This window comes from Petromyzon marinus, chromosome 41 (assembly GCF_048934315.1).
Source record: "Petromyzon marinus isolate PM22_M1 ecotype Great Lakes invasive population chromosome 41, UKy_Petmar_22M1.pri1.0, whole genome shotgun sequence".
NCBI classification, from domain to species: Eukaryota; Metazoa; Chordata; class Hyperoartia; order Petromyzontiformes; family Petromyzontidae; genus Petromyzon; species Petromyzon marinus.
The window spans coordinates 4593642-4607541 of record NC_133707.1 but is presented as its reverse complement, the minus strand read 5'-3'; the positions used below and the strand labels follow the sequence as shown (position 1 = coordinate 4607541).

General features: G+C 53.6%; 1 protein-coding gene across 2 annotated transcripts in view; it reads left to right on the top strand.

The window, feature by feature from the left end:
* LOC116950890 (electrogenic sodium bicarbonate cotransporter 1-like) overlaps positions 1-13900 on the top strand; it is a 65628-nt gene that overhangs the window by 48867 nt on the left and 2861 nt on the right. Inside the window, exons 13-23 of one of the 2 annotated variants that reach the window (XM_032969036.2) lie at positions 88-164; positions 1435-1644; positions 2504-2617; positions 3694-3855; positions 4092-4270; positions 6237-6309; positions 7846-7914; positions 8894-9067; positions 9743-9916; positions 10184-10271; positions 13477-13552. In XM_032969036.2, coding sequence (XP_032824927.2) covers positions 88-164; positions 1435-1644; positions 2504-2617; positions 3694-3855; positions 4092-4270; positions 6237-6309; positions 7846-7914; positions 8894-9067; positions 9743-9916; positions 10184-10271; positions 13477-13520 — 1364 coding nt within the window. In that variant the 3' untranslated portion in view covers positions 13521-13552. Of the gene's footprint in view, positions 1-87; positions 165-1434; positions 1645-2503; positions 2618-3693; positions 3856-4091; positions 4271-6236; positions 6310-7845; positions 7915-8893; positions 9068-9742; positions 9917-10180; positions 10272-13476; positions 13553-13900 lie in introns of both variants that reach the window. The other variant, XM_032969035.2, reaches the window with a different exon arrangement.

Below are 13900 nucleotides of genomic sequence, written 5' to 3'. Positions count from 1 at the left end.
CGACAACAACAACAACAACAACGACGACAACGACGGCAACAACCGCCACCGTTGACCGTGACGCTCGTACCGCGCTCTGTGCCGCAGGGAACGCCACGGCTCTCGCAAACGACTCGGCCGCCACGACGCCCTACGACCTCGGCTACGCTCTCAACGTCACCCTGGTAATGTTAGAAATAAAAAAGATGTAAGAAAAAATGTTACAGATTTTTTTTGTTGTGTGCGTTATCATCATTCTTACTATTAATTAAAAAAAAAACATTTTTGTATTTATTTTTGCGGCGCTCGGATATAACGCAATCGAGCAAACAGAACTACGCCAAAGGGGGACCTTTTTTACAGTATCAAAGAGTGAAAAATTAAGAACAGGTTTTACCATTTCTGGCAATAAAACAGCAGGTGTTAAGATGTTCAAACACCAAAAAGTACTGCAATAACCACACACGGTACTTGTGGTGAACATGCAAACAAACATGCTCTGATTATAATATATGATGCGTTGCCTTTGGAACTGATTGGTCCACACCAGAGTCAGCCTCGTCTCACCACCAGTGTCAGACCATAGAACACGAAAAGGCGGACAGCACAAGGACAATGCACGATCAGAGTATATATATCTCGGGGTGAGCAGCTACAAAAGGGACCTTGTAGCCAGTATCAAAGTATGAAAAATAAGAATGGGGGTTTACCCTTTCTGGCAATGATGAAACAGAATCACGTCGCAGCGAGAGTAGGAATGAGCGGTTGTACGGCTGCCTCGGCGTAGCATCGCACAAGGCGGGGATGCTGCTGGATGCTTCTAGATGATACCCACCACCACGCGCCTCGGTCTTTGTTCAGCCTGCGTGTGCATCTCGCGCATTATCGCTCGCTGCGCTTTATCCTATATTATATTTTGTTTATTACGAGCTTTACTAGCCGGCTTCGCCTGGGACTTGGATTCTTGTCTTGGATTAATACATGGCCTACGCGGAGGGTTGGGGGGGGGGGGGGTGCGTGACGTCAGCAGGCATGCTGCGTGACGCTGCCACGTGCAGGTGACATCACAGAGATGTGACGTCACAGCTCGCTTGCCGTGCAAAATCTATGCATTATTGCGCCCCACCCCCCCCCCCCCCCCAAAAAAATACAAAAGTACATTGTTTTAATTTTTGCATAGTATACAGTCTGGAAAGTACCCACATGGCAAATTTCAAGTTTGTTGCATGTCGGGAAGTACGCTAAACATTTTGAACAGACACACATATTCACAAATTTCCCTTTAATATATATAGATAATGCGATTATTTCCTCACAACGCGGTGTTCTTCAGGAATGCAACTACCGCCGCATGATTGGAGAACGGAGACTGTACGCACAAAAAAAGTTTAACGATTTACAAATCTATCTTTTTTTTGTTTCCGACTCTCCGAAAAACCTCGACCGCGGGGACAGCCGCTGTTGGCGAACGCGACGTCGATGGCCGACGTGGATTGGGCCCACCTGGGCAAGAAAGCCTGCCTGAGGCTCGGGGGCTCGCTGTCCGGGCCCTCGTGCAAGTACGTGCCCGACATCTCGCTCACCTCCTTCATCCTCTTCCTGGGCACCTACTCCTGCTCCATGTCGCTCAAGAAGTTCAAGACCAGTCGCTACTTCCCGACCAAGGTACCCGCCCGCCGCCGGGGGAGACGGGGGGTGGTGTTGGTGGGGGGCGGGGGTGGGGTTGCTCAGCAGCGTATCAACTCGTAACCGTTACAACAGCGCCTGTTCGTTGCTGGGCCGCTTGGCTTTTCGTGGTCCCGTGTGCTCGGCAACTGTCGTGATGAAAAAAAAAACGAACGATTAATTCTCGTTTCTAGTTTAGTTTAATTTTTGCTTCTACTGCTGCGTTCCAAGCTTCACGCTCGTTCGTTGCGGGCGGGAGTTGCGCGTGGCCGAGGTGGGGGGGGGGGGGGGGAGCGACGGCGTCGTTCGGCGGGCGTGCGGTTTTGCCGTGGCTGCCTCCCGTTTGCTCCTCGCGCAATGGAGACGCCGAGCTCCGTCTCGCCCCCGCCACGGTCACCGCCGCGTTACGGCACGGCGGCTCCTGCGATCGCGACGATGATACGATAATGATGACGATGTTGATGATGATAACACCATGATGTCCGATTCATCGAGCCCAGAATTATTGCAGCGAGTCCCCAACGCAAGATGGGGTGTGGGAGGGGGGAGGAGCAACGGGCAATAAATAAATGCTGGATTGCCAGCGATGCCCACATTAATCCCGAAGGATTAATTTTATTTAAAAAAAAAAATCTGCCCGTCGGTGAGCGCTGGGGAACGCAGATAAAAGTCGCTCAGCTGTGGGAGGGCTGCCGTGCGACCTCCACCAGGGTCGGCGTTCGGCCGTCGGAGCAGCCGATAGCGACGTCGGTGAATCGGTCCTCGTCGTTCCTTGCCCTGCCCTCACCTCCCATGTTCCTCCCCCGCTCCCCCCGCTCCCCTTGCTCCCCTGCTTCCTCCCCCGCTCCCCCAACGCCAGATCCGAAATCTCGTGAGCGATTTTGCCATCGTGCTGGCCATCCTGATCTTCTGTGGCGTGGACGCCATGGTGGGCGTGGACACGCCAAAGCTCATTGTCCCCAAGGAGTTCAAGGTGACCCTTTGACCTGCGACCGCTCGGTCCGAGACTCTGAACTCGGCTCCGTCCACGTCTGCTGGCTGTGCGTCTCCTCCGCGCGGCCTACGTGGGAGGGTGGAGGGGGGCGCTGGCGGGCAGCGTGGATCTCGCCCTCCATCTCTCCCGAGCGCCCGACCCTCGCGCGTTGCCTCCGTCGCTGCGCTCAGCGCTTCGTTTCTCGCTCGAGATTCTTTCCCTTCTCGCAACTCTGCTCGAGGTCGCTCAGTCTGTGTCGGGCACTTACGCGCGAGCGCAAGAGATGACGCCTGTCCACAGTAACCCGATTGTTGTTATTATTATTGCACCCTATAATTCTACCAATGGGTTGACAGTAGAATCCCCTCTTAACGACGCTAATTGGTTCCACGCAACCGGTCGTTGATTGATTTTGGTCGTTGAGCGAGTGTAGGAAATACACGATAAAGGCTTTATTCGTTTTGATAGCATCGAAAGTTAACCCTTTGTCACCCAAAAAACATACTTTATAATACTTAAACAATGGATATTAATACATAAAGATACTAACAACATTATAAAAACATGTTAAAAGAAACATGTTTCTTAACTCCCTCGCCTGGTATGAAGGAGGTCGTGGGTACGATCCCGACCCTGACACCTGTATTTAGTATTTGGAGTTTGCGTGCCTCTCCCCGTGGTCGCGTGGATTTTTCTCCGAGTCCTCCGGTTTTTGCCTCCACATTTAGAACCGAAGCGCGTTTAGAGAATTTGGCTGCTATAAATTTCCACGTGATGATAAGCCACTTCGTTGAGCTATCATTAGTGACAGCCAGGCCACTTCGTTGAGCTATCATCTGTAGCCAGGTCACTTCTGAAGAAGAGCGCCACAGGTCAGTGGGCCTTACCTGGTGAAATAAAAAAGCTTAGTTTACCAGAGAGAGCTTTCGTTTGGCTCGTGTCCAATATTCACTGGGATGACGAACATCATGCTCCGCCTACGCCGGTTTATAATAAATTACAAGTCGGTTGTTGTTGTTGTTGTCGTTGCTGCTGCGCTCTGACCGCTTGTCCCCGATGTCCCCCGCGGTGCGTAGCCAACGAGCCCGCTGCGCGGATGGTTCGTGAAGCCGTTCGGCGGCAACCCCTGGTGGGTGTACATCATCTCGTCGGTGCCCGCGTTGCTCGTCACCATCCTCATCTTCATGGACCAGCAGATCACGGGTGTCATCATCAACCGCAAGGAGAACAAGCTGAAGGCACGTGGCGGGGGGGGGGGAGACGCGGTGGGGGAGACGCGGGGGGGGGGACGCAGGGGATGACGTGGGGGAGAGCCACGGGGGTAGGAGAGGAGGGAGACGTGGGGGGGTGGGGGGGGGGAGACGCGTGCCTCTGCCACGTAACGTCCGTGCAGCGGTTATTGGCGCCATGCGCTCTGAACCCCAGTTCGATTCCCGGCTAACATCAGTGGTCCTGCGTGGGTGCGGCCGTGCAGAAGGGGGCGGGGTACCACCTGGACCTGTTCTGGGTGGCGGTGCTCATGGCGCTGTGCTCCTTCATGGGGCTGCCCTGGTACGTGGCCGCCACCGTCCTCTCCATCGCCCACATCGACAGCCTCAAGATGGAGACCGAGACCTCGGCACCTGGCGAGCAGCCCAAGTTCCTCGGAGTGCGGTACGCCCAGTCGCCCCTCCTCACCCTCACCCATGCTCACCCATCCTCACCCATCCGCACACTCACCCATCCTCACCCTCACCCATCCTCACCCTCACCCATCCTCACCCATCCACACACTCACCCATCCTCACCCATCCACACACTCACCCATCCTCACCCTCACCCATCCTCACCCGCCCTCACCCATCCTCACCCTCACCCATCCTCACCCATCCTCACTCTCGCCCAGCTAGCCTCACTCACGCGGCCGTGCACGAGCGAGCCGCGGCACAGCAGGAGACATAACTCGTGACGATTACCGATGAAGCTCACTCACTGATGTAGCTCACTCACTGATGAAGCTCACTCACTGATGAAGCTCACTCACTGATGAAGCTCACTCACTGATGTAGCTCACTCACTGATGTAGCTCACTCACTGATGTAGCTCACTCACTGATGAAGCTCACTCACTGATGGAACTCACTCACTGATGACGCTCACTCACTGATGAAGCTCATTCACTGATGTAGCTCACTCACTGATGAAGCTCACTGATGTAGCTCACTGATGTAGCTCATGCACTGATTAAGCTCACTAACTGGTGTAGCTCACTCACTGATGGAGCTCACTCACTGATGACGCTCACTCACTGATGAAGCTCATTCACTGATGTAGCTCACTCACTGATGACGCTCACTAACTGGTGAAGCTCACTCACTGATGGAGCTCACTCACTGATGACACTCACTCACTGATGAAGCTCACTTACTGATGTAGCTCACTGATGTAGCTCATTCACTGATGAAGCTCACTAACTGGTGAAGCTCACTCACTGATGAAGCTCACTCACTGATGAAGCTCACTCACTGATGGAGCTCACTCACTGATGACACTCACTCACTGATGAAGCTCACTTACTGATGTAGCTCACTGATGTAGCTCATTCACTGATGAAGCTCACTAACTGGTGAAGCTCACTCACTGATGAAGCTCACTCACTGATGAAGCTCACTCACTGATGAAGCTCACTCACTGATGGAGCTCACTCACTGATGACGCTCACTCACTGATGGAGCTCACTCACTGATGACGCTCACTCACTGATGAAGCTCACTCACTGATGGAGCTCACTCACTGATGAAGCTCACTCACTGATGTAGCTCACTGATGAAGCTCACTCACTGATGAAGCTCACTTACTGATGAAGCTCACTCACTGATGTAGCTCACTGATGAAGCTCACTGATGAAGCTCACTCACTGATGTAGCTCACTGATGAAGCTCACTCACTGATGAAGCTCACTCACTGATGTAGCTCACTGATGAAGCTCACTTACTGATGAAGCTCACTCACTGATGTAGCTCACTGATGAAGCTCACTCACTGATGAAGCTCACTCACTGATGTAGCTCACTCACTGATGAAGCTCACTCACTGATGTAGCTCACTCACTGATGAAGCTCACTCACTGATGAAGCTCACTCACTGATGAAGCTCACTCACTGATGAAGCTCACTCACTGATGTAGCTCACTGATGTAGCTCACTCACTGATGAAGCTCACTCACTGATGTAGCTCACTCACTGATGAAGCTCACTCACTGATGAAGCTCACTCACTGGTGTAGCTCACTCACTGATGTAGCTCACTCACTGATGAAGCTGACTCACTGATGTAGCTCACTCACTGATGAAGCTCACTGATGTAGCTCACTCACTGATGAAGCTCACTCACTGATCTAGCTCACTCACTGATGTAGCTCACTCACTGATGAAGCTCACTCACTGATGTAGCTCACTGATGTAGCTCACTCACTGATGAAGCTCACTCACTGATGAAGCTCACTCCCTGATGAAGCTCACTCCCTGATGAAGCTCACTCACTGATGTAGCTCACTCACTGATGAAGCTCACTCACTGATGTAGCTCTCTAACTGATGTAGCTCACTAACTGATGTAGCTCACTAACCCACTGTTATGCGCAGTGAGCAGAGGGTCACTGGGGTTGTCGTCTTCCTGCTCACGGGGGTCTCCGTCTTCATGGCTCCAATCCTCAAGGTACCAGCAGCAGCGCCGGATTAAGCTAGTGCGGGGCCTGTAGCATATGTTATAAAGGGTCCCTAAATTAAAAAAAAAAACACCGCACAAATATTAAAACACGAATGTTTTACTTGCACAGTAAAGTAATTGTATTTTTTCATTTGCTATATAGCCAGATAATACGACAAATCGTTAACCTGAAACACCCAGTCGTTCATAAAAGTTGAAGGCAGTATAGTACTATAGTAATAGAGCAAGTGCAGAATCACTGAACCAGAATTGATAGCTTGAAAGCATTAAGCGTGGGGCCCTTGAAAGTGCGGGGCCCGTAGCCACAGATGTAGCTACTACAGGTGTAGCTACTACCACTGTACATGTGTAGCTACTACACATGTAGCTACTCGTGCTACATGTGTAGCAACTTTTGCTACCGGGAAAATCCGGCACTGACCAGCAGCACTTCCGCGTAGCCTCGCCGCGTCCTGAGGAGCACCTCCGAATAAGGGAGCATCCTCCCAAATCTCGTGTTACCACCCGGCACACGACAGTGGAATCCTGTGCCTCTGTTTTGCCGCTGTATATAAATTAAACGATAAACCATTAAAAAAAATGTAATTTACCAGGCAAGGCCCCACCGAGCTATGTAGCTCTCTTTTCAGAAGGGACCTGGCCCAACTTGATAAGCCGCTTCCGTTGAGCTACCTTGTGGTAATTGATAGCAGCCCTACATGTGGAGGGAAAAAGCGGAGGACCCGGAGACAAATCCACGCAACCATGGGGAGAACATGGCAGCCCGTATATGCGTCCGGAGCGGTGGTGCAACGGTTAGCGTGCCACACTACGAACCCCGGCGACCCCAGTTCAATTCCCTCTGTGCCAACACGGGTGACGGTCATCCGAACCGATCCTTGGCTTCCCATGTCGACTCGGTCTCAGATGAGCCCCTGGTGCGGTGTGTGAACATCGCCACTGGGGAGACAAAGGCGGCCGGGGGCGTGGTGCTGGCCTCCCACCTCCTCGTGTGCAGCGCAGGCCTTCAACGGTGCTCGCTGACGGCACTTGCGCCTGCAGTCTTTTAAGCCTATCGGGGGGAATCTTTGCCGGTAGTGGTTTAACGCACCGGCGCGCGATTCCCACTCGTGGTCAACATCGGTGGCGAATAATGTGAACCGGTCCCGGGCCTCCCGCAGGTAGATTCGGCCACGAACGAGTACGCGGTGCGGTGTCTAAACATCCCCCTCCCTCGTCCCTCCAAAGCATGGCGTGTGGACCCTGTGTGACCGTGGGGGGGGACCCCGTGTGACTGTGGGGGGGGGGGGACCCCGTGTGACCTTGGGGGGGGGACCCCGTGTGACCGTTGGGGGGGGGACCCCGTGTGACCGTGTGGGGGGGGGGGGAACCCCGTGTGACCTTGGGGGGGGGACCCCGTGTGACCTTGGGGGGGGGACCCCGTGTGACCGTGGGGGGGGGCACCCCGTGTGACCATGGGGGGGGGGGGGGGGGACCCCGTGTGACCCCGTGTGACCGTATCTCGTTGTGTTGCCCCTCCCCAAGTTCATCCCGATGCCCGTCCTCTACGGAGTCTTCCTCTACATGGGAGTGGCGTCTCTCAACGGAGTCCAGGTTCGTTGGCTCTCCGAGGATGTGCAGCCGCACGTGGGTGCCGGCGTGAGTCGGCGCTCACGGGAAAGCCCAGGGCAGTCTCTCTTTCCCACGAGAGAGATGGCAGTGCATCTACCCCCCTTCCCCCTCCTCCCTCCTGTTGTGACAGCCGGAGAATACCTGGGTGACAGAGACAAACGCGGTCATGCTGTCCCCCCCCACCCCCGCCACCTGTGAGCTCCACCTGTGTTTTTAAGTCGACCAAATTCGACTGGCAAACCCTCGTGGTATCTGTGGTGATTTACGCGATAACAACACGGGCTATTTGGTGATGCTGCAGCTGGCGGCGATGCACAGAGACAATTGACGAAGCTCAACGCATTCACCAAAAGCGCTGTGGCCTTCGCCGAAAGCGAGCGTTTAATACGAAATATTTCAGGCAATGTCCCCTGACCAGTGGTCCTGATAATTATCCGATTCGCTGCGGTTTCAATACCGTTTCCGCGCTATGTTTAGGTTCGGTTTGTTGTCCTTCCCCCCCCCCCCCCCCCGCACCTCCGGTTGGCTACGCACGGTGCCGAAAGAAGTTCAGACGTGTGGTTCCCATGCAGGTCTCCATATGAATCAACGTGTCCCCGCTGGCTCCTCGCACGTTTCACCAAGGGAGTCGATGGCACTGTTGCCCGCTTCAATGCGACTTTACTCTTACGCTCCCATCCCACCTCGTCGCTGGCATGTCTCTCCTTCGTTAAGATCGTAGAGCGTATAATGGCGCAGTGCCCCGATCCATAAGTGACGATGATGCCACTGCTCCGCCAACTCCTGTCCGCGGTTGTCTGGGTTTGACCACCTGAACGTGAAGTTGTAGCCGTTGCTCTGCAGCTGCGTCAGCAGCTGTACACAAAGAAGTCTACATCCTGCACCCCGCACGCTGCCCTCTCTGCCCAACACCATCACCACCACGCGCCCCTTCCCCCCCTGTCTGTCCCCGTCCCCGAAGTTCATGGACCGGATAAAGCTCTTCCTGATGCCTGCCAAGCACCAGCCGGACTTCATCTACCTGCGGCACGTCCCTCTGCGCCGGGTCCATCTCTTCTCCTTCGTCCAGATCCTGTGCCTCACGGTGCTGTGGATCCTCAAGTCCACCGTCGCTGCCATCATCTTCCCCGTCATGGTACGGCGATCACCTCGCGACCGCCGCGTCGCCCGTGAGCCACGAGGGGCCCCGGGGAACGCGGGGCCCCTCGTGTGTGGCCGAAGTATTGCAAACGAGTGCGGGGCGGGGGTGGGGGGGTGTTCCTGTTCCGCAGGGATGTTTTAACATCGCCAGTGGGGAGACAAAGGCGGTCGGGCGTGGTGCTGGCCACCCCCCACCACCTCGTGTGCCGTGCCGGTCTCTCACAGGTGCTCGCGAATAGCACTTTCCCCAGCAGTCCGTATGTTGGAGTTCGTGCCGTACACAGCCAACCGCGCAATACGAGGGGGGGGGGGGGTGGTCTTTGTGTATGTGTGTGTATATGGAGGGGGCTAAACGGGCACGGTACGGGCTAGAGAAGACATGGACAGATGTGGCGGTTACAGAAGGAATGTGGAGCTGGTTGGACTTGCCGATGACCGGTAGCCAGCGGTGTCAGGGTCGGCCTCTGTGGAGGAGGTTCGTGAAGGACGCGATTGTTGATTAGGAGGCAGTCGCCCTGGGCACCCCACCCCCCCCCCCCCCCCTCGTGTGCCGCGCGTGCCCCAAGAGTTGTTCAAGGCTACAAGGGGGGGACGGGGGGGGCGGGGGGATCTTTGTCTGCGTTTGCCCTGCGTGGGCTCTCACCGAGACGTGCGTGCACCCCTCTGCTAGATCCTGGCCCTGGTGGCCGTGCGCAAGGGCATGGACTACATCCTGTCTCAGCACGACCTGGGCTGGCTGGACGACGTCATGCCCGAGAAGGACAAGAAGAAGAAGGAGGACAAAGAGAAGAAGAAGAAGAAGAGCAGCAAGCCGGGCGAGGACAGCGACGACGACGAGGAGGAGGTGAGCTGTGGGGGACACCGATCCTGCAGGAGTGCAGCTCCGTTTGCTTGGTGCTTGTTTTTACTTGGTGCTTGTTTTTACTTGGGTGTGGAGCTCTACGGGCTTAAAGCAGACAAGGGGAGTTCAGCCCACGGGTCGTTAGCCCACGGGTCGTTATCCCCGGGAATCTGACCTCCGGCGTCTCTCCCCTAACGCCAAAGGCAGCGAATCGTCTTCGCCTGACAGCTACCACCACCCCCCCCCCCCACCCCCTCCTGTCGGCAGCAGGCGCAGCCCGGCGGGACGGAGGCGGAAGAGTCGGTGGTGAAGATCCAACTCGAGACTGCAGAGCTGCAGCCCTTCCTGCGGCAGCAAGGTAGGCTGGGACGACGGGCTCGCAGCGCACGCACGCACGCAGGCCCAAACTGGCACCTCTGTGGTCACAGGGTGGGTTTCGATTCGAGACTTGGTCATCTCCGCTTGGGATGTTGGTCATATTCCCCCGTTTCCTCCCATAGTTGCTAACAACAACAATACACAGCGTCACTGGTGACTTAACTTTCGTGACTGCAGGAATTCATATTCTTTGGTTCTTTCGGTAAAGTCACGTAGATGGATAGTGGCTATCAACGGTACCCATGGTTGAGGCTGGATTATGGACCGGGCCAGTACCCTGGGGGCCTCAGACTGCCAGGGGGGGCCTCCAAGCCTCAGGCTGCCAGGGCCCTCAGTGCGCACAGTGCAAGCTGACCACGAGGCCCCTGGATGATTATAGCGTGAGCTCACCACTTGGGTCCCTGGGCCCCTACGCACTTAAATCGTGAGTTGACAACTAGGGCCCCCGGGCCCCTGGGTGCTCACATCGTGAGTTGACCACTAGGGCCCCCGGGCCCCTGGGTGCTCAGTGTGAGTTGACCACTAGGGCCCCCGGGCCCCTCAGTGCACACATCGAGCGTAACACCTCGGGGCCCCTTGGTACATAGTGCATGCTTAAAACGAGAGCCTCTTGGAGAGTGCAGTGCTTCTGTACAACTGAGCCACTGGTTGGCATGCTACAATACGCTGTGACATGATACAATATTCACCAACAAGTCAGTTAATTCTGCTTAACAGGACAGTTTGAAGGGCGTCATTATGGCAAGCCGTTCGTTATTTGACTTGCCGTCACAAGCTATCCCTTTATTTTCGCTAGCTGCCCATTTTCCCTAGCTAGCTGCCCATATGATTCAGATTATTAGCAGAAATTAGTTAGCTAGCTGCCATTTTTTTGCCAGCCAGCTGCCCTTATAACCAAATTATCTGCACTAAAAAGCCAGCAAGTGAGACCGAGGGCTCGTCGTTTGTTGAGAGCTTAGTTAGCCGTTGACAAACAAGTTATTAAAATTTCGATTTAAAGCTTTCGTGACTGCAAGGATTCATCTTCTTTGGTTCTTTCCGTAAAGTCACGTAGAATGAGAATAAAATAATAAATTGATGAGACTGTCCTGACCAGACTCTCTGGTAGGACAGTCTCGTCCCTTCACCTGATGAAGGCCGCTTGTGTTGTGGCCGAAACGTCGTGAGAATATTATTGTGTTATTTTATTTTATCAATTTATTATTTTATTCTCATTCTACGTGACTTTACCGAAAGAACCAAAGAAGAAGTTATTAAAAATACACCGCGATTTTGTGAAACATTAAAAAAATATGCCAAAAGCCATATTTTTTCATACACTAACGCATATATAAGAGACCCAATCCATACTTAAAGATTAAGGAAAACCCCATTTCTTTTTTTCCCATAGACTGTGTACTTTTAGATCCACGTAAGTAGATAATGCTAACGTTGACATGCAAATTGCCTACCTCTGGAGCAGTTGGGCAATTCACAAGAATCAAATCAGCATTATGGCAAAGCACTTCCAGTGACATTAAGTCAGTGCTTATTGAAAGAGGAGCAGTCCCCTTCCAAAACCGCAGTGAAAAATACCCAGCTTCAGTCCGAGATAGAGCGCTTGGTGGAAAGACTAGAAGTTTCAACTTCTGAACTGTATATTGCCAAATGGGCAGAAGGTTTCTCGACAGTGGCTACTATACTCACCCTCAACAGGTTGTGTGCACTGTTCTGCATGCAAACTGTTCTCCAGCAAGCTCGATGGCTTTGGTGACTGTCAGCACTCTGAAAGAATAGGGGAACACGAAATGAGTGCAGAACACAGATCATGCGTGCTTGCCTTGCACCAGCGGACAAAGGGCAATGCTATAGATGCAGCAACTTGATGGGGAACTTAAAGACTGGAGGAACATTTTGAAAAGAGTTGTAGCAGTGATAAAGTTATTGGGTGAAAGAGGGCTTGCGTTTAGGGGAGATGGTGAACGGTTTGAGTCAACCCATAACGGTTATTTCCTTGGCATCCGAGAATTGCTATCACAATCTGATCCATTCTTAGCTTAACATATTAAACAGTGTCCTATTTGTCATCGACAATGTGAACAACTCATTGAGCTAATGGGTCAGAAAACTCGCCAAACCATAGCAGACGAGATTCAGTAATTGTGGACTCCACCCTGATGACGAACGCTTGTGTTGCGATCGAAATGTCGTAGTTTTTTTCTTATATTTTTGTTATTTTCTTTGAACCTATCTACGTGACTTTACCGAAAGAGCCAAAGAATATGAATTCCTGCAGTCACGAAAGCTTTAAGTGGTGCCATAGTGGAAAAGGTAAATGCACTTTCCGCTGCATAGCCATCAGAGCTGGACGTGAACTTAGCCAACGAACTCATCCAATTCAAGTCCTTCATGTCTGACTCTGAGGGTGAGAAGTGCCCAACTAAATTGCTTGAGACGTTGCAGGGCACTTAATCTGCAGTCAGTGTGTTCCCCAATGTTTTCGTGGCACTTCGGATTTTTCTAACTTTGCCGGCGACAAACTGCCAGGGTGAGCGGACATTTTCCCTTTTAGGCAGAATAAAGAATGAGCTGTGGGAGTAGCGCGTTACCAGACACGTCTCAGCTCATTGTCACTTGTGTCAGTAGAGTCAGAACTTGTCAGACAGCGAGATGTTGACGATCTAGTGGATGATTTTGCAAGGAGGAAGGCAAGAAAGACACCAATATAGGAAAGCGGGGGGGGGGGGGCCTCCAAAAGACACGTGACCAGGGGCCTCACGGGACCATGATCCGGCCCTGCCCATGGCCCACCCAAAACCACTTCCACTGTACAAACCATGGCAGCGGATGCCCGACGATGCACAAAATATTAAAAACTCTCCAGTAGCGGTGTGCCACTGTGGTCGTCCAGAACAGACCGCAGCAACGTATGACGACGCAGCGATCCGTACACAAATGCGAAGGAGACATCACGGCCGATACAGACACAAACGCTGCCGCCGCTCCTGACGCGGTCGTCCGGCTTGACCGCCTCAATGTGAAATTGTAGTCGTTGCTCTGCATGAGCGGCCGCAGGACAAGTAGAAGAAGATTGGGCACGATCTTCTCTCGAATTGCCGACCCATTCTAGTCGGCCAGTCGCGCCAGGCGGCGAGCGGCGACCGGGCACAGCCACGGCAGACGTCTTTTTGTCTCCCCCTCCCAAGGTGACGACGCCCCCACAATCACGGAGCGCCACACCACGTGTTGATGCGGCGGCGCACACGAGCCACTCCGGGACAGGTGAGGCCCGGAGGCTGCCCCCCAAACCCACACACCCCCACACCCCGACCGGGGGAATGCGGGGGTTGCTGTAGGCTTGGAGGTGACGGCACACAGGCACACAGCAACACCACAAATGGGTTGAGGATCTACATCGCGCGGAGATGTACGAGCGTTGCTCACTCGCATTCAGGTTTTTTTTCCTCCTCCGCATCCTCCCAATTACCCCTGCACACGACGCCAAACACCGCTTAAAATGGAGTTAGGCAAGTAGCCCAACAGCGGCATCTTCCTTGAAAATGCGCCTCGAGACTCGGCGAAGATTGTTCTGTAAATCAAAAGGGAATTCGTGTCATTTTTAACGTATTC